The sequence below is a fragment of the Erythrolamprus reginae genome, chromosome 8 (genome assembly GCF_031021105.1).
Source record: "Erythrolamprus reginae isolate rEryReg1 chromosome 8, rEryReg1.hap1, whole genome shotgun sequence".
NCBI lineage: Eukaryota > Metazoa > Chordata > Lepidosauria > Squamata > Dipsadidae > Erythrolamprus > Erythrolamprus reginae.
In genome coordinates this window covers 11,530,853-11,551,840 of record NC_091957.1, presented here as the reverse complement: position 1 = coordinate 11,551,840, position 20,988 = coordinate 11,530,853, and the positions used below count along the sequence as shown (strand labels likewise).

At 42.7% G+C, this 20,988-nt stretch overlaps 1 protein-coding gene across 2 annotated transcripts in view; it reads left to right on the top strand.

Annotated features, from left to right (window-relative positions):
* DENND1A (DENN domain containing 1A) overlaps window positions 1-20,988 on the top strand; it is a 235,816-nt gene that overhangs the window by 115,314 nt on the left and 99,514 nt on the right. For both annotated transcript variants that reach the window (XM_070758843.1, XM_070758844.1), the window contains exons 6-10: window positions 6,407-6,476; window positions 7,782-7,862; window positions 10,175-10,228; window positions 13,237-13,347; window positions 20,818-20,918. In XM_070758843.1, coding sequence (XP_070614944.1) covers window positions 6,407-6,476; window positions 7,782-7,862; window positions 10,175-10,228; window positions 13,237-13,347; window positions 20,818-20,918 — 417 coding nt within the window. The remainder of the gene's footprint in view (window positions 1-6,406; window positions 6,477-7,781; window positions 7,863-10,174; window positions 10,229-13,236; window positions 13,348-20,817; window positions 20,919-20,988) is intronic.

Here is a 20,988-nt window from a genome sequence, read left to right as displayed (position 1 = left end):
TTCTCGGGAAGCTTCTGTTACCCATATACTGTATATTTGGAGTATAAGACACTTTTAACCCGCTAAAAGAGGATGAAAATTTGAGTTTTACACTTTTACACTGAACATAGCCCTGCTCAGCCTCTCAATGAAGGTTTCAGAGGCTGAAAAATGCCTCAGAAATGGAGGTTTTACAGACTGAGAAAAAAAGTCTCTGAAATGGAGGTATAATAGGCTGGAAAAATATCTCAGAAACGGAGGTTTCAGAGGCTGGAAAAATGCCTCAGAAACGGAGGTTTTACAGGCTACAAAAATACCTCAGAAATGGAGGTTTCACAGTCTGAAAAAATACCTCAGAAACAGAAGTTTCACGGGCTGGAAAAAACCCTCTGAAATGGAGGTTTCAGAGGCTGAAAAAATACCTCAGAAACAGGTTTCACAGGCTTGAAAAAAGCCTCTGAGACAGAGGTTTCATAGGCTGGAAAAATGCCTCAGAAATGGAGGTTTCACATGCTCAAAAAATGCCTCTGAAACGGAGGTTTTACAGGCTGAAAAAAAGTCCCTCCCCTCCCAGGAGTCCCCATGCGGCCCGTTTTGGATGCAGGTCAGTGCAGGGCGCGGGCAGAGGCTCAGGGAAGGCAAAAATGGGCCTATCAGAAGTTAGAGAAGGCCCGAAACGAGCCCTTTTCCGGCCTCCAGCGGATCTCCGGAGCCTGGGAAAGCCATTTCCCCCCTCCCGGAGGTTCAAAAAAAGTCTTCAGAGCCTGGGGTCGGAGCCCTCCCAGGCCATGGTGCAGGGGGTCAACTAGACCACGCCCACCATGGCCACGCCCACCCAGCAACCAGACAGAGAACCCCTTGCTAACATTTTTGAAGCTGTCCCCTGTGTTGAAACTTCCGCGCCTGAGTGGCTTGGAGGAATTTTTCAACCTGTTTCTTTCTGTCTTCCAGCCCCTCAACCACCCTTCAGCTGGTTTATTTTTAAATTTGTGTGTGTGTGTGTGTGTGTGTGTGTGTGTGTGTGAGGCGGGGCTGTGGGCCATTTCAGGAGGGGTTTCCCTTCCTTTGTTTAACCTCTGACCCGTGAAAACAGCAGTTAATCAAAAGCTCTGGAGGAGCCCGAGAGGAAGTGGAAGTGCTTGGTTACCAATGAAATATGAGGAAAAACATGCCCCGCCAATCCCCAAGGGGGCTCCCGGGTTTTCTCGGTCCATCAGCTGCAGGCAGAGAAGGGAGGGAGGGAGGCTGCTGCCTCCTGCTTTTCCCCATGGTTTTGAACGAGAGACTCACCAACAAAACGGAAAGATAAATTCTCCCCTCGGTGTTCTTTCGGCTTCTGCTCGGCTGGGAGAACTGAAATGGAAGAACTTAGAAGAGGAAGGAGGGAGGGAGAGTGGAAGGAAGGTAAAGAGAAGGAAGGAAGGAAGGAAAAGAGTAGAAGGAAGGTAAAGAAGAGAAGGAAGGAAGGAAGGAAGGAAAAGAGTAGAAGGAAGGTAAAGAAGGGAAGGAAGGAAGGAAGGAAAAGAGTGGAAGGAAGGTAAAGAGAAGGAAGGAAGGAAAAGAGTAGAAGGAAGGTAAAGAGGAGAAGGAAGGAAGGAAAAGAGGAGAAGGAAGGTAAAGAGGAGAAGGAAGGAAAGAAGGAAGGAAGGAAAAGAGTAGAAGGAAGGTAAAGAAGGGAAGGAAGGAAGGAAAAGATTGGAAGGAAGGTAAAGAGGAGAAGGAAGGAAAGAAAAGAGTGGGAGGCAGGCAGGCAGGCAGGCAAAGAGAGAAAGGATGGATGGAAGGAAGGAAAACAAAGGGGAAGGAAAGGAGGGTAGCAAAGAAGAAAAGGACAGAAGGAAGGCAAATATTCCTTGAAGCCTCCAATCTGGAGCCGTCCTCTTTGGCAAGTTCTGACCCAGCTCAGGGAAGTCCCCTTCTCTCCCCCCCCCCAATTTTCCCTTGGGGATTTCCCTGAGTCTATCAGTGGGCTCGACTCTGTCCCTATACCTGTCAAAGAGAGAAACACCTGCCAAGGTATTTCTCCCCTACCCTCCTACCCCAGGTGAAAAGACAATGCAGGCCCCCGGAGAGCCCTCTGGCAGTTATCGGCGCCGGTTGGAACCAAGAAAATCGGTCCGTGGTTGCTTAGCAAAGAGAAGCCCACATTCCCTAAAGCAGAATCTGGTTTTGACACTTTAAGCCTTAGAGAAAGAAAAAAAAACCCAGCGCTTTCTATCCGACATACTGCCTCTTCAGTTCCTGTTGCGGCTGCTTGGTTAATAAACTGCTTTTTCCCTCTCAAATGCCAACATCCTCATTTTTTCAAGAAGTTGGAAGCTGCCCTGTTTGTGCAAGATATACGAGGGACGCCCAGAAAACAACACACCAGATTTTTTCCCCGTCAGCCTACAGTAATGGTACGAATGCGGAACTTTAGATATACTGTACAGTCATACCTCATCTTACGAACCTAATTGGTTCCAGGGGGAGGTTTTTAAGACGAAAGGTTCGTAAGACGAAACATTGTTTCCCATAGGAAACAATGTAAAGTCAATTAATCCATGCAACAACAAAAAACCCCCCGCAAAAAAACGCTGCCGCCCGGGTGTCACCTTTTAAAACAGCCTGGGGGCTTCTCAGCGGCCTCCCGAATGCCGAACGCCAAACCCGAACTTCCGGGTTCGGCGTTCGGGAGGCCGCCGAGAAGCCCCCCGGCTGTTTTAAAAGGTGACACCCGGGCGGCGGGGCTTCTCGGCGGCCTCCCAAAGCCAAACCTGGAAGTTCGGGTTTGGCGTTCGGGTTCAGGAGGCTGCTGGGAAGCCCCCCGGCTGTTTTAAAAGGTGACAGCCAGACTGCGGGGCTTCCCAGCAGCCTCCCAAACCCCGAACTTTTGCCAAACTTCGGGGTTCAGGAGGCTGCTGGGAAGCCGCCCCGCCCAGCTGTCACCTTTTAAAACAGCCGGGGGGCTTCCCAGCAGCCTCCGAACACCGAACCCGGAAGTTCGGGTTTGGCGTTCGGCTTCGGGAGGCTGCTGGGAAACCCCCCGGCTGTTTTAAAAGGTGACAGCCGGACGCCGCGGCTTCCCAGTGGCCTCCCGAACCCGAACTTTTGCCGAACTTCCAGGTTCGGCGTTCGGGAGGCCCCTGGGAAGCCCCGCCGCCCGGCTGTCACCTTTTAAAACAGCTGGGGGGCTTCCCAGCAGCCTCCCGAACGCCAAACCCAGAAGTTCGGGTTTGGCGTTCGTAAGACGAAAAAAGTTCGTAAGAAGAGGCAAAAAATTTCTGAATCCCGGGTTCGTATCTCGGGTTGATCGTAAGATGAGGGGTTCGTATCTTGAGGTACCACTGTACATTATTTGAATTGTCAGGAGTGCGTGTGTAAATTTTGCGTTTCTTCAGACAAGATAGCGTAGCTGCAGCAGTTTTTCGAAACGGCGTCTGTAAGTGATGGTACGTTACAAGCAGTATGTCGTCATTGAATTTCTCACTGCGAAGAAAGAAACTGTTGGGAACATTCACCAACATTTGTGTAGAGTTTATGGGGAATCTGCAGTCGACAGAAGTACGGTTAGTCGCGGAAAAAAATTGAGGATGACAAAAGAGGTGATTCACATAGTGCAGAAATGGCTTTGTGACCAGAACAAGGAATGGTACCGGCAGGGCATACAAGCCCTTGTGTCTCACTGGAGGAAGGCCACAGAACAGGATGGAGAGTACGTGGGGAAATAGGGAGTGTAGAAGAAACATTGTTCTTTCTTGCATGGTGTATTGTTTTCTTTTTTTATATGTATTCTGTATTTATAAGTATTCTGGACCAGAATATTTAACGGGACAGCCTTCTACCGCACGAATCCCAGTGGCCGATTAGGTCCCACAGAGTTGGCCTTCTCTGAGTCCCATCGACTAAACAATGTCGTCTGGCGGGGCCTAGGGGAAGAGCCTTCTCTGTGGCAGCCCCAGCCCTCTGGAATCAACTCCCCCTGGAGATTCGAATTGCCACCACCCTCCCCGTCTTCTGCAAGATGTTAAAGGCTCATCTATGTCAGTGTTTTTCAATCAGTGTGCCGCGGCACACTAGTGTGCCGTGAGACATGGTCAGGCGTGCCGTGGGGAAATTAAACATGGGTCCCCAAACTACAGCCCTTGTGCTGAATACGGCCCGTGGAGGCCATTTATCTGGCCCACCACCAGCTGCCTCCATCCGAACATAAATATTCCCCTCAGAATCCCTCCAGCTATCAGTGACAGGAAGAGTGGAGGGACAGGGAACACTCACTGACCAATCACCTACTTGGATTCATCCCGACCACTAGCGATGAACCAATAGCAGGCCGCCTCTCATCCACACCAAGGAAGGTCCCTGCTCGGGCTGCCGCGCACTTGTCATTGTGTGGCCCTGGCGAGTAGTTGAAGCTGCTACTCCTCCCGTGGTCCTGATTTGGACTGGAGGTAAATGTTGCCACCACTAGGTGAAGCCTCAGCCTCAGCTGGTTATATCTATCCTATTCACACTAAGTGAGTATAAATACATTTAGAAACTATATTGTTAACTATATGTATAATATGTACTGTGTTAGAGTGTCATTTTGTGTCATTTGGGTTGGTGGTGTGCCCCAGGATTTTGTAAATGTAAAAAATGTGCCGCGGCTCAAAAAAGGTTGAAAATCACTGATCTATGTCACCAGGCATGGGGGGATTAACTTCCCCCTCTCTTCTGACTATAGCACTTGAGAATGGTATGACTGTGTAGGATTGATTGTTTTTAATATTAAGGGGGTTTAATTCTACTTTTATTAATTGGATTTGTATCATTGTTTACTGTACTTATTATTGTTGTGACCTGACCCGAGTCTTTGGAGAGGAGTGGCATACAAATGTAATCAACAAGTCCAAGTGCCCTAGAGCAGGGGTCCCCAAACTTTGCAACTTTAAGACTTGTGTACTTCAATTCCCAGAATTCTCCAGCCAGAGCTCTGGTTGGAGAATTCTGGGAGTTGAAGTCCACAAGTCTTAAAGTTGCCAAGTTTGAAGACCTCTGCCCTAGAGTGTCTTCCGTCCCCTGTCCTATTGCTCTCCTATATCTCCTATACCTTTCTTCCATTCCTATATCTCTTCTTCTATTCTTTCATTGATATGTTCTATTACTATATCTTCTTTTCTATTCTTTCTTAGATATATTTTACTCTGAGTATCTCCTCTATAACCTTCATCATGTATTTTACTGTATATATATTGTGGTGGTTAGCTCCGGCCCAGCTCCTGCCCCAAGGAATGTGGAGGTGGAGGTGGGGGAAACATCCACATGCCACAGGCCTGTTTTACTCCTGATAGAATCTGCCAATGAAGTCTCCTCTGATGAAGGAAGCGCGAGTGACAGGGAAGAGGGGAGTTTGGCAGACAGCCCAGGAGGAGATCAATCATCCTTATCATCCCTGGGTTCTGAACAAGAACTTATGACGGACCCACGCATGCGCAGAGTGATGCATAGGAGAGAACAACTGAAGGATTATTACAGGAGATAAGTGAGGCCACCTGTGGTTGGGTGGGGCTGCTGTAATTAGTGCTACAGATAAAAAGAGCAGCGTGCTGGTTTAGCCTCGTGGAAGTTTATCTGATTCATAGTTTCGTCAAGATCGTGGTTTGCTGTTTCCCTGTTCAAGACTGTGGGTGGAATTTTTGGACTTTGGAATTGGACTCAATTTCCCAGTTACTGGGTGAGAAATTGGATTGCATTTAACCTGTGCCTTGTGTGTACCAGAAAATCCCTTTGACATTTAAAAAGGGAGTTTTTTCTGCTTTTCTGTTGATAAAGACTTTGGTTTTCCTTCTATCGTGTGGTGTGTGTCTGTTTGGACTAATTACCCTGTAATTACGGGTGGTTGGGACACGCCGGCAGAACATATATATACCCACTAAAACCCTCATTGCGTATTGGACAAAATAATAAATAAATAAATACAACAACAACAACAACAACAATAATAATAATAATGTTGTAAGCCCTCCCAAGTCCTCGGAGAGGGGCAGCATATAAATCCAATAAATAAACAAATAAATAAGTAAATAACATCTCGCTCAGACATGCGTGCACATGCGCATGCTGGAGATGCAAAGTTGTGCGTGTAGCACACCGATAGTGGGAGTAGGCCATCCCTGCCTGCTTCTCATGCATGGGATGGTGGGCCAGCATGGTGGTTGTATGCACATGCACAGGGGGGAGTGCATTGCATTATGGGTGTGGGCACACGCATACATGCTATCCCACATGCGCGTGCCCTTTTGTCACAGTTCGCCATCACTGATGTAGGGTATACAAGTAGTGGCAAGATGCTGGCATCTCCACGAGCTTCCTTCACCTTTTTGTTCACATTTCGCAGGGGAAAAGGGGTTTTCCCTCTTAATATTAATGTGCAAACATGTGTTTTTCTTCTCTTTTCCCCCCCCAGTTATCTTCCATGGTTTGAAGTCTTTTATAAACTGCTGAATATTCTGGCAGATTACACACTGAAGGGCCAGGTAAATATCTGGGTCGCGCTTCCAATGTGTCTTCTGTGTTTGAATAGGTGTCTCTGTTTTGAGAGAGACCGAGTGTGTGTATATCTTTTAACACTTTTACCATTGGCGAAGAACAGAGATGACCTAACCCACCTTTGATTCAGCTTAGAATAGAACAGAATAGAGCAGAACAGAACAGATAATAGAAAAGAATAGAATAGAGCAGAGAATAGAGTAGAATAAAGAATGGAATAGAATAGAATAGAGAATAGAATAGAATAGAACAAAGAATAGAGTAGAATAGAGTAGAGTGGAGTAGAGTAGAACAAAGAATAGAGTAGAATAGTCAATGGAATAGAATAGAGAATAGAACAGAACAGAGAATAGAAAAGAATAAAAAAATGGAATAGAATAGAATAGAGAAGAATAGAGTAGAATAGAACAAAGAATAGAGTAGAATAGTCAATGGAATAGAATAGAATAGAATAGAGAATAGAACAGAACAGAGAATAGAGTAGAATAAAGAATCGAATAGAATAGAATAGAATAGAATAGAGAATAGAATAGAACAGAGAATAGAGTAGAAGAGGGAATGGAATAGAATAGAGTGGAATAGAGTAGAATAGAGAATAGAATAGGAGCAGAGAATAGAGCAGAATAAAGAATGGAATGGAACAGAATAGAATAGAGAATAGAATAGAACCAAGAATAGAGTAGAATAGAGAATGGAATAGAATAGAATAGAATAGAACAGAGAATAGAGTAGAATAGAGAATGGAATAGAATAGAATGGAATAGAATAGAATAGAACCAAGAATAGAGTAGAATAGAGAATGGAATAGAATAGAATAGAACCAAGAGTAGAGTAGAATAGAGAATGGAATAGAATAGAATAGAGTAGAATAGAGCAGAGAATAGAATAGAATAAAGAATGGAATAGAATAGAATACAAAATAGAATAGAATAGAACAGAGAATAGAGTAGAGTAGAGTAGAATAGAACCAAGAATAGAGTAGAATAGTGAATGGAATGGAATAGAACAGAACAGAACAGAATAGAGAATAGCGAATAGAGTAGAATAGAGTGGGGGGGGGGAGTAGGGGTACCTTTGTTGAACAAAGTAAGATAGATCTCTTTTTTTGACCTTGACATGAAGAAAAAAACCAAGATGTTAGGGTTCCCCCCCCGCCTCTCATTAACAAGAGAGAGAGAGAGAGAGAGAGAGAGAGAGAGAGAGAGAGAGAGAAAGGAGACAGATGTTCCTCTCCCAAGGATGGCAACCCCCTCACTGGGACCATCTCATTTCTTCTTCTTTCTTTGTTTCAGGACAGCCAAGGATACGAACTTTTGCAGACCCTTTATAAACTCCCGATTCCTGAGCCAGCTTCTTCGGTTCATCTCAGCGTGGTGAGCTTTCCTAAAATGGGGGAAAGCCTAGCGCTTCTCGTTTGATGAAGGGTGCATCTCTTTAGTTCATTGTCTTGCGGGCATCACACAAGGCCCCTTCCAGCTCTATTCTATTCTAAATCAGAGGGGTGGGGGGTTAATAACAGAAGGGGAGGGATAAGACATCATCTATATCAGTGTTTCCCAACCTTGGCAACTTGAAGGCATTTGGACTTCAACTCCCAGAATTCCCCAGCCGGGGAATGCTGGCTGAGGAATTCTGGGAGTTGAAGTCCAGATATCTTCAAGTGGCCAAGGTTGGGAAACACTGATCTATATACAGTGTTCCCTCGATTTTCGCGGGGGATGCGTTCCGAGACCTCCCGCGAAAGTCGAATTTCTGCGAAGTAGAGATGCGGAAGTAAATACACTATTTTTGGCTATGAACAGTATCACAAGCCTTCCCTTAACACTTTAAACCCCTAAATTGCAATTTTCCATTCCCTTAGCAACCATTTAGATTATTACTCACCATGTTTATTTATTAAAGTTTATTTTAAAAAAATATTTATTAAAGGCGGCCGAAAGTTTGGTGATGACATATGATGTCATCGGGCGAGAAAAACCGTGGTATAGGAGAAAAAACAGCAAAGTATTTTTTAATTAATATTTTTGAAAAACCGTGGTATAGACTTTTCGCGAAGTTCGAACCCGTGAAAATAGAGGGAACACTGTAAATCCTTCCATTCCCCACCATCCAGTCAGAGCTGAAGAAGCGTCTTGGATGAGAAGCGAAACCTCTTCAAAGAAAAACCAGAAAAAAGTCCTTCAAGGTCCCTTCCAACTCTATTCCAATTGATTGCATGCCGCTGCATTTTGGATGGTCAAGTCGTAGTCCATTGTGTTTTTTGGCATCAGTGCTATATGTTCACCCATTCTCAAAATGGGTGAACAGTGCGGGAAAGCAAATAGAATGCCTGGCTGCATAGCTAGAGGTATAACAAGCAGGAAGAGGGAGATTGCGATCCCACTGTATAGAGCGCTGGTGAGACCCCATTTGGAATAATACTGTATCCAGTTCTGGAGACCTCACCTACAAAAAGATATTAATAAAATTGAACGGGTCCAAAGATGGGCTACAAAAATGGCGGAAGGTCTTAAGCATTAAATTGATCAGGAAAGACTTCCTGAACTCCATCTCTATAGTCTGGAGCAGATGTCTCCAACCTTGGCAACTTATTTATTTATATTTATTTATTTATTATTTAGATTTGTATGCCGCCCCTCTCCGCAGACTCGCAAACTTTCTGAGGTGTGGACTTCAATTCCCAGAATTCCTCAGCCAGAATGGACTGGCTGAGTCCATGAGCATGGCTGGCTGAGGAATTCTGGGAATTGAAGTCCACACCTCAGAAAGTTGCTAAGGTTGGAGACCCCTGGTCTGGAGGACAGAAGGGAAAGGTGGGGGGACATGATCGAAACATTTAAATATATTAACGGGTTAAATAAGGTCCAGGAGGGAAGTGTTTTTAATAGGAAAGTGAACACAAGAATAAAGGGGCACAATCTGAGGTTAGTTGGGGAAAGATCAGAAGCAATGTGAGAAAATATTATTTGACTGGGAGAGTAGTTGATGCTTGGAACAAACTTCCAGCAGACGTGGTTGGTAAATACACAGTAACTGAATTTAAACATGCCTGGGATAAACATAGATCCATCCTAAAATAAAATACAAAAAATAGTATAAGGGCCGACTAGATGGATCATGAGTTCTTTTCTGCTGTCAGTCTTCTATGTTTCTATGTTTCTAAGATCAGAAGCAACGTGAGAAAATATTATTTGACTGGGAGAGTTTATTTATTTATTAGATTTGTATGCCACCCCTCGGGGTGAAGAATCGGAGAGTAGTAGATGCTTGGAACAAACTCCCAGCAGACGTGATTGGTGAATCCACAGGAACTGAATTTAAACATGCCTGGGATAAACATAGATACATCCTAAGATAAAATACAGGAAATAGTACAAGGGCAGATGAGTCTGTGGAGAGGGGCGGCATACAAATCTAATAAATAGAAATAGAAATAATAGAATAGATGGACCAGGAGGTTATTTTCTGCCATCAATCTTCTGTGTTTCTATGTTGGAGTGTTTTTTGTTTTCTCCAAGCCAGTAAATTTAGGCTCCTCCATTCTGGCACATTAACTGGGTGTACATTCTGGGAATCAACAGCCTCACATCATCAAATCTGAGAATCATTGTGGTAGGGTGTTAATATGTCAAAATAAACTTAAGGTCCGTTTCCCCCCCCCCCCTTTCTCTCTCTCCCCCTTCAGCATTCTTACTTTACGGTGCCGGACACCAGGGAACTTCCCAGCATCCCCGAAAATGTAAGTGTCACCCGTGGGACGATCGTTCTTCGTAAATGATGTAAACCCTATATAACCGTGATGGCGAACCTTTTGTGGTTCGCGTGCGAAAAGGATGGTGTGTGTGTGTGTGTGTGTATGTCTGTTAGCATGTGTGCACCAGTTAGGTCCCCACAGAGTTGGCCTTCTCCGGGTCCCATCGATGAAACAATGTCGTCTGGCTGGACCCAGGGGAAGAGCCTTCTCTGTGGCGGCCCCGACCCTCTGGAATCAACTCCCTCTGGAGATTCAAACTGCCCCCACCCTCCTTGCCTTTCGCAAACTCCTTAAAACTCACCTCTGCCGTCAGGAAATTGATTCCCTGGGCCGTTTCTGCTTTACGTATGGTTTGTATGAGATGTATGACTGTTTTTTATATTAAGGGTTTTAAATTGTTTCAACCACTGGATTTGTACTGTTTTGTTGTTGTGAGCCGCTCCGAGTCTCCGGAGAGGGGCGGCATACAAATCTAATTATTATTATTATTAATAATAATAATAATAATAACAACAACAACAACAACAACAACATGCCCACACCCATTCCCTCTTCCCAGGGGTGGGCAGCAGGCAGGACGGGGTGGAACACAGTTCCACCGGCGGAAATGAAGCTGCTTGCACAGCTCCAGCTGATCGGCGGCTGTCACTTCCTGGATTACCAGTCTCGGTTCAAGTCTCTTTTCCCCCCCTCCTGCTGCTGTTGAGCATGCCTCGCTTTTCTCCTCTTTCCTCCTTCCTGACCTCGGACGAGCTTCCCTCTCTCCTGCCTGGCTCCCCTGCAGCCTCACGTGGCCACCTCCTGAGGCCAGGAAGGAGGAAAGAGGAAAAAAGCGATACGCATATTGCGTAGGGCAGGGGTCCCCAAACTTGGCAACTTTAAGACTTGTGGACTTCAACTCCCAGAATTTTCCAGCCAGCATTGTTGGCTGGAGAATTCTGGGAGTTGAAGTCCACAAGTTTTAAAGTAGCCAAGTTTGAAGACGTCTGGCTTAGGGTCTTTTACTTGAGCAAGGGGTTGGGCTAGAAGACCTCCAAGGTCCCTTCTGCTTCTCTTTGGATTGATTTGAACTTAGCATCTGGGTAGCGTGAAGATTGTCTTTTTCCTTTCCTTTTCTTTTTGAGAGACCTGCCAAGTTATCAGTAACCACGGTGGCAGGAAGTGGCTACTACTTCTAAACAGTTTCTGTTTAGACACAAATATCCTCGCTAATCGAGCACAGATGGGATTGGAACCCACGGGGAGGGGAGGAACTGCATGGCAGGTTTATTTTAAAACAAAGTCTTAAGTTATTCTCCTAGTTAGTCCTTTTCTCCTGGATGGTTCTTATAATAATAATAATAATAATAATAATAATAATAATAATAATAATAATAACAACAACAACAACAACAACAACAACAACAACAATAATAATTATCATCATCATCACCATCATCATCATCATCATCATTATTATTATTATTATTATTATTATTAATTTGATTTGTATGCCGCCCCTCTCCGTAGACTCAGGGCGGTTCACAACAACAATGAACAATGTACAAATCCAATAATTAAAAACTAAAGCTAAAAACCCACTATCTTTAAAAACAGTCAATACTAACCAATCATACCACACATAAATCTTACTAGTCAACAAGGAAATGCATCAATTGCCCCATGCCTGGCAACATAGGTAGGTCTTCAAAGTCTTGTAGAATGTGAGCACGGTGGGGGCAGTTTGAATCTCCAGAGGGCCGGGGCCGCCACAGAGCAGGCTCTTCCCCTGGGTCCTGCCAGACGACATTGTTTAGTCAATGGGACCCGGAGAAGACCAACTCAGTGGGACCTTATCGGCCACTGGGATTCATGCGGCAGAAGGCGGTCCCGTAGGTATTCTGGTCCGATGCCATGTAAGGCTTTATAGGTCATAACCAACACTTTGAATTGTGACCGGAAACTAATCGGAAACCAATACAGGCCACAGAGTGATGACGAGACTTCGGCATATCTGGGAAGGCCCATGGTGGCTCTCGCGGCCGCATTTTGCACAATCTGAATTTTCCAAACACTTTTCAGAGGTAGCCCCATGTAGAGAACATTGCGATAGTTGGACCTCAAGGCGATGAGGGCTCGATGACTGTGAGTAGAGACTCCCTGGCCAAATAGGGCCGCAACTGGTGCACCATGCGAACCTGGGCAAACGCCCTCCTCGCCACAGCCGAAAGATGGTGTTCTAAGGTCAGCTGTAGATCGAGGAGGATGCCCAAGTCAATAATTGGGCAATGGACGGACTGATGGGATTGTTCTTAGGAGGCAAAACCCATAGCCACCCCGTCTTGTCAGGGTTGAGTTTGAGCCTGTTGACACCCATCCAGACCCTAACAGCCTCCAGGCACCAGCACATCGCTTCCACTGCTTCGCCAACTGGATTATTGTTCTTCCTCTTTGGTGCCCAAGAAGGAGACCCACGGAGTTTGTGGGCGCTGTCCATGGTCCTGACCCTGGCACGCTGGAGATTAGAACTGCTCCCACCGTCCTTGTCTTCCATAAATTACTCAAGGCCCACCTAAACCGCCAGGCATGGGGGATTTGAGACAGCTTTCTCCCAGGGTCCTTATAATTTATGTTTGGTATGTATGTGTTGTCTGGTTTTAATATGATAGGGTTTTAGTTATTTCTTTTAATATTAGATTTGTGCCGCTATAATATTGTTTTTATCATTGTTTTGAGTCGCCCCAAGTCTTCGGAGAGGGGCGGCATACAAAAATAATAATAATAATAATTATTATTATTATTATTATTATTATTATTATTATTATTATTATTATTATTATTATTATTATTATTATTATTATTATTATTATTACAAGTCCTCCAAGATCCCTTCCAGCTCTTCTGATTGATTGGTTAAATTTTCTCTCCTGCCTTCGGTGCTAGCTTGAGAGTCACTATTGCGACTTGGTTGGAAGACAATTTCCTAAACACCTTCCCTTCTTTCCCATTCCTAGAGAAACCTGACTGAGTATTTTGTAGCCGTGGACGTCAACAACATGTTGCATTTGTACGCCAGCATGCTCTACGAACGCCGTATTCTCATTTGCTGCAGTAAATTGAGCACGGTGAGTTGAAAAAAATAACGGTGGTTCTTGGACTTAACTTTCCTTTGAGTTTCTGGCGGGGACAATAGCAGCAGAGCCTAATGGGCGAATCCAGTCTCATTAGAAGTTTGCTCAGCTTTGCCTCCTGTAGTCACAAACCTTATTTTCTAACCAAGGACGAATCTGGTGGATTCTTCTATGGGTATCAGGTGCAAGAAATTAAGGAGGTCAAACCTGGAATTCTGCAGCCGGTTTTAGTTACCGCATTACAAAAAGATGTTGAGACTTTGAAATAAAGTGCAAAGAAGAGAAACCAAGAGGATTAAAAGGCCCGGAAACTAAAACATATGAAGAACGGATGCAGGAATTGGGTGATCTTTGATGGTGCAGTGGTTAGAGTGCAGTACTGCAAGCTACTTCTGCTGACTGCTGGCTGTAGTTCACCAGTTCAAATCTCACCAGGCTTAAGGTTGACTCAGCCTACCATCCTTCTGGCATGGAAGGTAAAATGTGGACCCAGATTATTGGGGGCGATAGGCTGACCTTTATGCACTGCTTAACAATGCTTCATTCATTCATTCATTCTTTATTTATTTATTTATTCATTCATTCATTTATTAGATTTGTATGCCGCCCCCTCTCCAAAGACTCGGGGCGGCTAACAACAATAAAAAGACAATGTAAACAAATCTAATATTAAAAATAGTCTAAAAAACCCCAATTTAAAGAATCACTCATACATACAAGCATACCATGTATAAATTCTATAAGCCTAGGGGGAAGTGAAATTTCAATTCCCCCATGCCTGACGACAGAGGTGGGTTTTAAGGAGCTTGCGAAAGGCAAGGAGGGTGGGGGCAACTCTGACATCTGGGGGGAGCTGGTTCCAGAGGTCGGGAACGCCACAGAGAAGGCTCTTCTCCTGGGTCCCGCCAAACGACATTGCTTAGTCGACGGGACCCGGAGAAGGCCAACTCTGTGGGACCTAACCGGTCGCTGGGATTCATATCTCTCTCTAAGCAGTTTATAGTCTTAAATGCTATTGCTATTATATCCTAATAAAATAATAACAAAGCTGGAGTTATTTTCCATACAGCGACGGTAGTGGTCCATGATAGGGGTCGGCAAACACTCACTTAAACACTCAAGAGAGCCCTTTGGACCCATTTCCCACAGAAAAGAAAACACCGGGAGCCACAAAACTCTTCCAGTGCCTGATTATTTCCTGAGCAGGCACAAAACCAGCATATATAGTTGAATTAAACATTCTGTTTTTCTTCCAAAACTTTTCTTTTCTTGGATTTATCCACGGTTGGCCTACCGGGGGTCGAAAAGCTTAATCAATTGCGTGTCGGTGGGTGTCGCGCATCAGCACTTGTGACGTATATTTTGAGCCTACAGGGAGCCACAGCAGAGGGATGAAAGAGCCCCATGCGGCTCCAGAGCCCCAGGTTGCCGACCCCTGGCCTATGATAATAAAACCTGCCCAGGGAAGCTTGAATCGACTCCTTTCTTTGTGTGGAAAGTGCAAACTTTTCTTTCTTGAGGTCGGCGCTTCGGAAATAACATCGACGCGGGGTTCGCAACGCTCTTGTTGTTTTCGTGCGCCCGCATGGAAGGCTAGATTGTTGGGGTGGAGGGAGAAAAGAACGGATAAACGATGCTTTCAGATGGATCTCCTCCTGACCTCTCCACGAACTCAAATGGGGCACGATAAGAATCTTGGTTTTCCGCAATTTTCTTTGATAAGGATTCCGGCTTAATGCTACTTAGAGTCCATCAAGGGCCCAAGAGATGAAAGCCACAGCTCACTTAAGCCCGCTCCCCCTTGCACTACTAATATATATATAAAAATGACTTTGCTTTACTCTCCACAATGTTCCAGTTCAGTGTTTAGATCTGTACTTTGTAAGGTTTTAGCAGAAGCAATAGGTTGCTCTTGGTTATTTGTCTTTTTTTTTCCCCCCTTAAAAAAAGGAAAATGTTAAGCTTTTATAAGTTGTTTGCTCAGTAAAGAGGTATTGATTGGGGAGGGAGGCTGTTTGTTCATTTCATTTCATTTTGCTTTCCCGTGGATATATGGCAAATTAATTTCTCTTCCCATCTCTAACACTGTTGACTTAGTCATACACCATTGTCTGGATTTTGTAGAGTCCATATCCTGATTTTGATAATAGGGTAAGGTAGAATAGAAGTAGGAATAGGCATAGGAATAATAGGGATAGGATAGGATATTGGAATGAAGAATAGAACAGAACAGAACAGAATATTGGAATGAAGAATAGAATTTGAATTTGAATAGCATAGAATGGAATGGAATAGATTGGAGTGGAATTAGAATGGAATGGAATAGAATTGAATAGAACAGAACAGGATATTGGAATGAAGAATAGAATTTGAATTTGAATAGTATAGAATGGAATGGAATCGATTGGAATGGAATTAGAATGGAATGGAGTAGAATTGAATAGAACAGAACAGGATATTGGAATGAAGAATAGAATTTGAATTAGAATGGAATAGATTGGAAAGGAGTGGAATTAGAATGGAATGGAATAGAATTGAATAGAACAGAACAGGATATTGGAATGAAGAATAGAATTTGAATTTGAATAGCATAGAATGGAATGGAATCGATTGGAATGGAATTAGAATGGAATGGAGTAGAATTGAATAGAACAGAACAGGATATTGGAATGAAGAATAGAATTTGAATTAGAATGGAATAGATTGGAAAGGAGTGGAATTAGAATGGAATGGAATAGAATTGAATAGAACAGAACAGGATATTGGAATGAAGAATAGAATTTGAATAGTATAGAATGGAATGGAATAGATTGGAATGGAATTAGAATGGAATGGAATAGAATTGAATAGAACAGAACAGGATATTGGAATGAAGAATAGAATTTGAATTTGAATAGTATAGAATGGAATGGAATCGATTGGAATGGAATTAGAATGGAATGGAGTAGAATTGAATAGGACAGAACAGAATATTGGAATGAAGAATAGAATTTGAATAGTATAGAATGGAATGGAATAGATTGGAAAGGAGTGGAATTAGAATGGAATGGAACAGAATTGAATAGAACAGAACAGGATATTGGAATGAAGAATAGAATTTGAATTAGAATGGAATGGAATAGAATAGAATATAGGAATGAAGAATAGAATAGAATATTGAAATGAAGACTGCACTGCACTGCACTGCACTGCCACTGGATGGGAAGGGAAGGGAAGAAAAGGGAATGGAATAGAATAGAATAGAATATTGGAATGAAAAATAGAATAGAATAGAATAGAATAGAACAAAGAAAGAAGAAGAAGGAAGAATAGAATAGAAAATACAATAATATATAGAATAGAATAAGAAAAAATAATAAGAAAAAGTAAGAATAAGAATGGAGAAGAAAAGGGAAGAACAACTTTATTGTCACCTTGAATGTACCTTGATCACCATACATTAAAATGAAATTTCCTTGCGTACGGCTCCCAAAGGGCACCTCCACCAATATGCACCACAATGAACATGATAATAAATAAATACAAAATTATGTATACACCTAGTAGTATTAATTGAACTGACTTCTGGCAAAACCAGCAGTGAAAAATATTCTTTTCCCCTTTTACAAATAACCCTGCCTGCCATTCCAAACAAAACAAAAAGGGGATTAATTTCCTCGTATGTTCAAGAAACCCCGTATTTAATTGTCACAATGGAGTGTGGGGATGGATGAGGGTGAATTTTGAAATACGTTCACACGTGGGCAATTAGCCAATTGATCCCATGTTTTGATTCAGGGTTCTTTTGCCTTTTTTTTTTCCTAACTAGAGCACTTACGTAGGTAAGGCTCTTGTTCTTCAGGCGAAGATTATTAAGAACTATTAAGGAATGTTTTTCTTTGTAGAAAGGCATTTAGGGGGAGAAAAAAAAGTTAAGCAGGCAAAAATTAGATCCGTACATCTACGCCCACGCAGTGTACTTACAAACTCTTATGATTCAGGCAGGAATTCCGAATTAGGAGCACAACCCCACTATTATATAGAATAAAATTCTGGTTTTTGCATTAAAAAAATTCTCTCTCGGTCACAAAGGGACTATCTTTTCCTTGGGTGTAATTGTGGAGAAGAGGAGAGGGACAGGACAGGCGAAGCATCCGTTGTTGAAGCCGCAAATGACCCAATAATAACAATAATGTTATTTTTAGAGAGTTCTTGTAATGGCTGTTTTCCTGACATTGGATTCTCCAAGTCCCAAGCTTCCCTTTCAGGACCTTTGGCAAACCTCTTCCAAACATACCGAGTTTGGCCAACATACTGCTGAACAAAACATATTGTAGGGAGTAAGCCTTAAGTAACGGAAATATGGGGATTGTTAGGGAATAAAATTGGTTTCTTCAAACTTTGTGGTGGAACACCTTCCAAAAATCGCTTTGCGGTGGTTTGTTTTCATTCATGCTCCACACCTGTGATTTTATGAATAGTATAGTATGGTATGGTATGGTATGGTATGGTATAGTAGGGTATAGTATAGTACAGTACAGTACAGTATAGAAACATAGAAACATAGAAGACTGACGGCAGAAAAAGACCTCATGGTCCATCTAGTCTGCCCTTATACTATTTCTTGTATTTTATCTTACAATTGATATATGTTTATCCCAGGCATGTTTAAATTCGGTTACTGTGGATTTACCAACCACGTCTGCTGGAAGTTTGTTCCAAGGATCTACTACTCTTTCAGTGAAATAATATTTTCTCACATTGCTTTTGATCTTTCCCCCAACTAACTTCAGATTGTGTCCCCTTGTTCTTGTGTTCACTTTCCTATTAAAAACACTTCCCTCCTGAACCTTATTTAACCCTTTAACATATTTAAATGTTTCGATCTTTTCCCCCCTTTTCCTTCTGTCCTCCAGACTATACAGATTGAGTTCATGAAGTCTTTCCTGATACGTTTTATGCTTAAGACCTTCCACCATTCTTGTAGCCTGTCTTTGGACCCGTTCAATTTTGTCAATATCTTTTTGTAGGTGAGATAGCATAGCATAGCATAGCATAGCATAGCATAGCATAGCATAGTACACTATAATAATAATAAAAACAGAGTTGGAAGGGACCTTGGAATCTTCTAGTCCAACCCCCTGCTTAGGAAACCCTACACTATTTCAGACACATGATTATCCAACATCTGCTTAAAAACATCAAATGTTGAAACATTCACAACTTCAGGAGGCAAGTTGTTCCACGGATTAATTGTTCTAACTATCAGGAAGTTTCTCCTTAGTTCTAAGTTGCTTCTCTCCTTCTTATTGTTGTTATTTTATATTATTATTATTAATATTATTAATATTAATATTATTAATATTATTATTATTATTATTATTATTATTATTATTATTATTATGTCAGTACAACACAGCAAACGAGATCACTATGCTGGATTTCGTATTTCATCACCAGTCGGGCGCTTCCCAAGCACCTAGGACTGCGTGATGTAGCGGCGAATTATGTTTGCCGATCCCAGTAAAGCGGCCTTTTGCAATTGACAGATGGAGATTTTGTCAATTCCAATGGTTTTCAAATGTCCACTGAGATCCTTTGGCACTGCACCCAGCGTGCCAAGTACCACTGGCACCCCTTTCACTGGCTTATTATTATTATTATTATTATTATTATTATTATTATTATTATTATTATTATTATTTTCTGCCTCTGGAGGGTCTCTGGAGGGATGCAGAAGACCATTTTTGCTCTTCCCAGACTCCTAGAAATGCTCTGAAATTTGGGGAGGTCAAACAATGTGCGTGCCATTGCATGCCGAGAGCAGGGGGGGTTCAAGTGCACATGTACAGGGGACCTGCATGGAATTATGGCTGTGGGCACGCATGCATATGACCCCCCCCTCCCCCATGCTGCCCCCTTTTGGCATGTGAACTGTTAGTACATGGTACATGGTTGTTTGGGATTGCCATGTTAAACTGCCTATTGTAGTTTATTGTATTTAAGTAGTAATATCACTTTAAGAGTTTTGGCTGGTTCGCCATAAGAGGGCGCCAGTACTCTCTCCTACAATGAGGCTGAATTGCTCGTTCGCTTTTGTCTTTACCTTGAGGGGGGAGTGTGTATTGCTTAGTGCTTGCTATGTGCAGTTTGTATTGTATTGCTTAGTGCTTGCTATGTGCAGTTTATGGATTGTTTCTGTTTTATGTATATATGTAAACAGTACTTAATCAGCATAACTAAGTCTGTGTCATTATTGGCTATAACACACACACATCCACATTCGTCTTAATCTCTGCTCAGTGTATGTCGAAGGTCTCATAGCCTAGCTACACCGAGACATACCAACACGAACCAAAAAAAGCTTTGCCATCCCTGCTTTAGGATGGCAAGCCACATAAAATAGGACTGAGTTACTATTCTCCTTCTCCTCTTTCCTATTAGCTATTCCTTCAGCATCTTATGACTATAACTTCGGCGTTTGTAATCTCACGAGGCATGTTGATGGCTTATTTTATTATCCTAGTATTTTCGTCCCTGAGTGTTACACCTTGTGTGATTGATGGCTATATTTTACGATTATCATCCTGATTGATCCCTTGCTGTGTTTGTACATACGTTGAGAGCTTCTGCAACGGAGACAAATTCTTTTTGTGTCCGTTCACACTTGGCCAATAAGGAATTCTAGTCTTTCTTTCTTTCTTTCTTTCTTTCTTTCTTTCCTTCTTTCTTTCTTTCTTTCTTTCTTTCTCTCTTTCTCTCTCTATTGACAAAATTGAACGGGTCCAAAGACAGGCTACAAGAATGGTGGAAGGTCTTAAGCATAAAACGTATCAGGAAAGACTTAATGAACTCAATCTGTATAGTCTGGAGGACAGAAGGAAAAGGGGGGACATGATCGAAACATATAAATATGTTAAAGGGTTAAATAAGGTTCAGGAGGGAAGTGTTTTTAATAGGAAAGTGAACACAAGAACAAGGGGACACAATCTGAGGTTAGTTGGGGGAAAGATCAAAAGCAACATGAGGAAATATTATTTCACTGAAAGAGTAGTAGATCCTTGGAACAAACTTCCAGCAGACGTGGATGGTAAATCCACAGTAACTGAATTTAAACATGCCTGGGATAAACATATATCCATCCTAAGATAAAACACAGGAAATAGTATAAAGGCAGACTAGATGGACCATGAGGTCTTTTTCTGCCGTCAGTCTTCTATGTTTCTATAAAATTTCAAAACTATAGGTTCAAAAAATACTAAATTCTTGTTACTTTAACTTGTAATGAACTTTTAAACTGGGGGAGAAATCCTTGTAGCTTTAGATTCGAGCTTCTCAGAGATGTGCCAACATGACTCTGTTAATAAATTGGAACTTTGAGGGATGCTGTGCCTCGGATTCTGGAGGTTATTTGTAACCCTGATGCTTGGGGTTTTACCTGTTTTGGCCAGGTGAGCTGATCTTTGTCATTTCTGTGCCTTTCAGTTGACTGCCTGTGTCCATGGCTCGGCTTCCTTGCTGTACCCAATGTTTTGGCAACACGTCTACATTCCCGTCCTGCCGCCTCATCTTTTAGACTACTGCTGGTAAGCGGATGTGCCTTTTCTTAGGCGATCCTTCTTATTTTCCCCAGAAATATATTTTTATGTTTTCTCT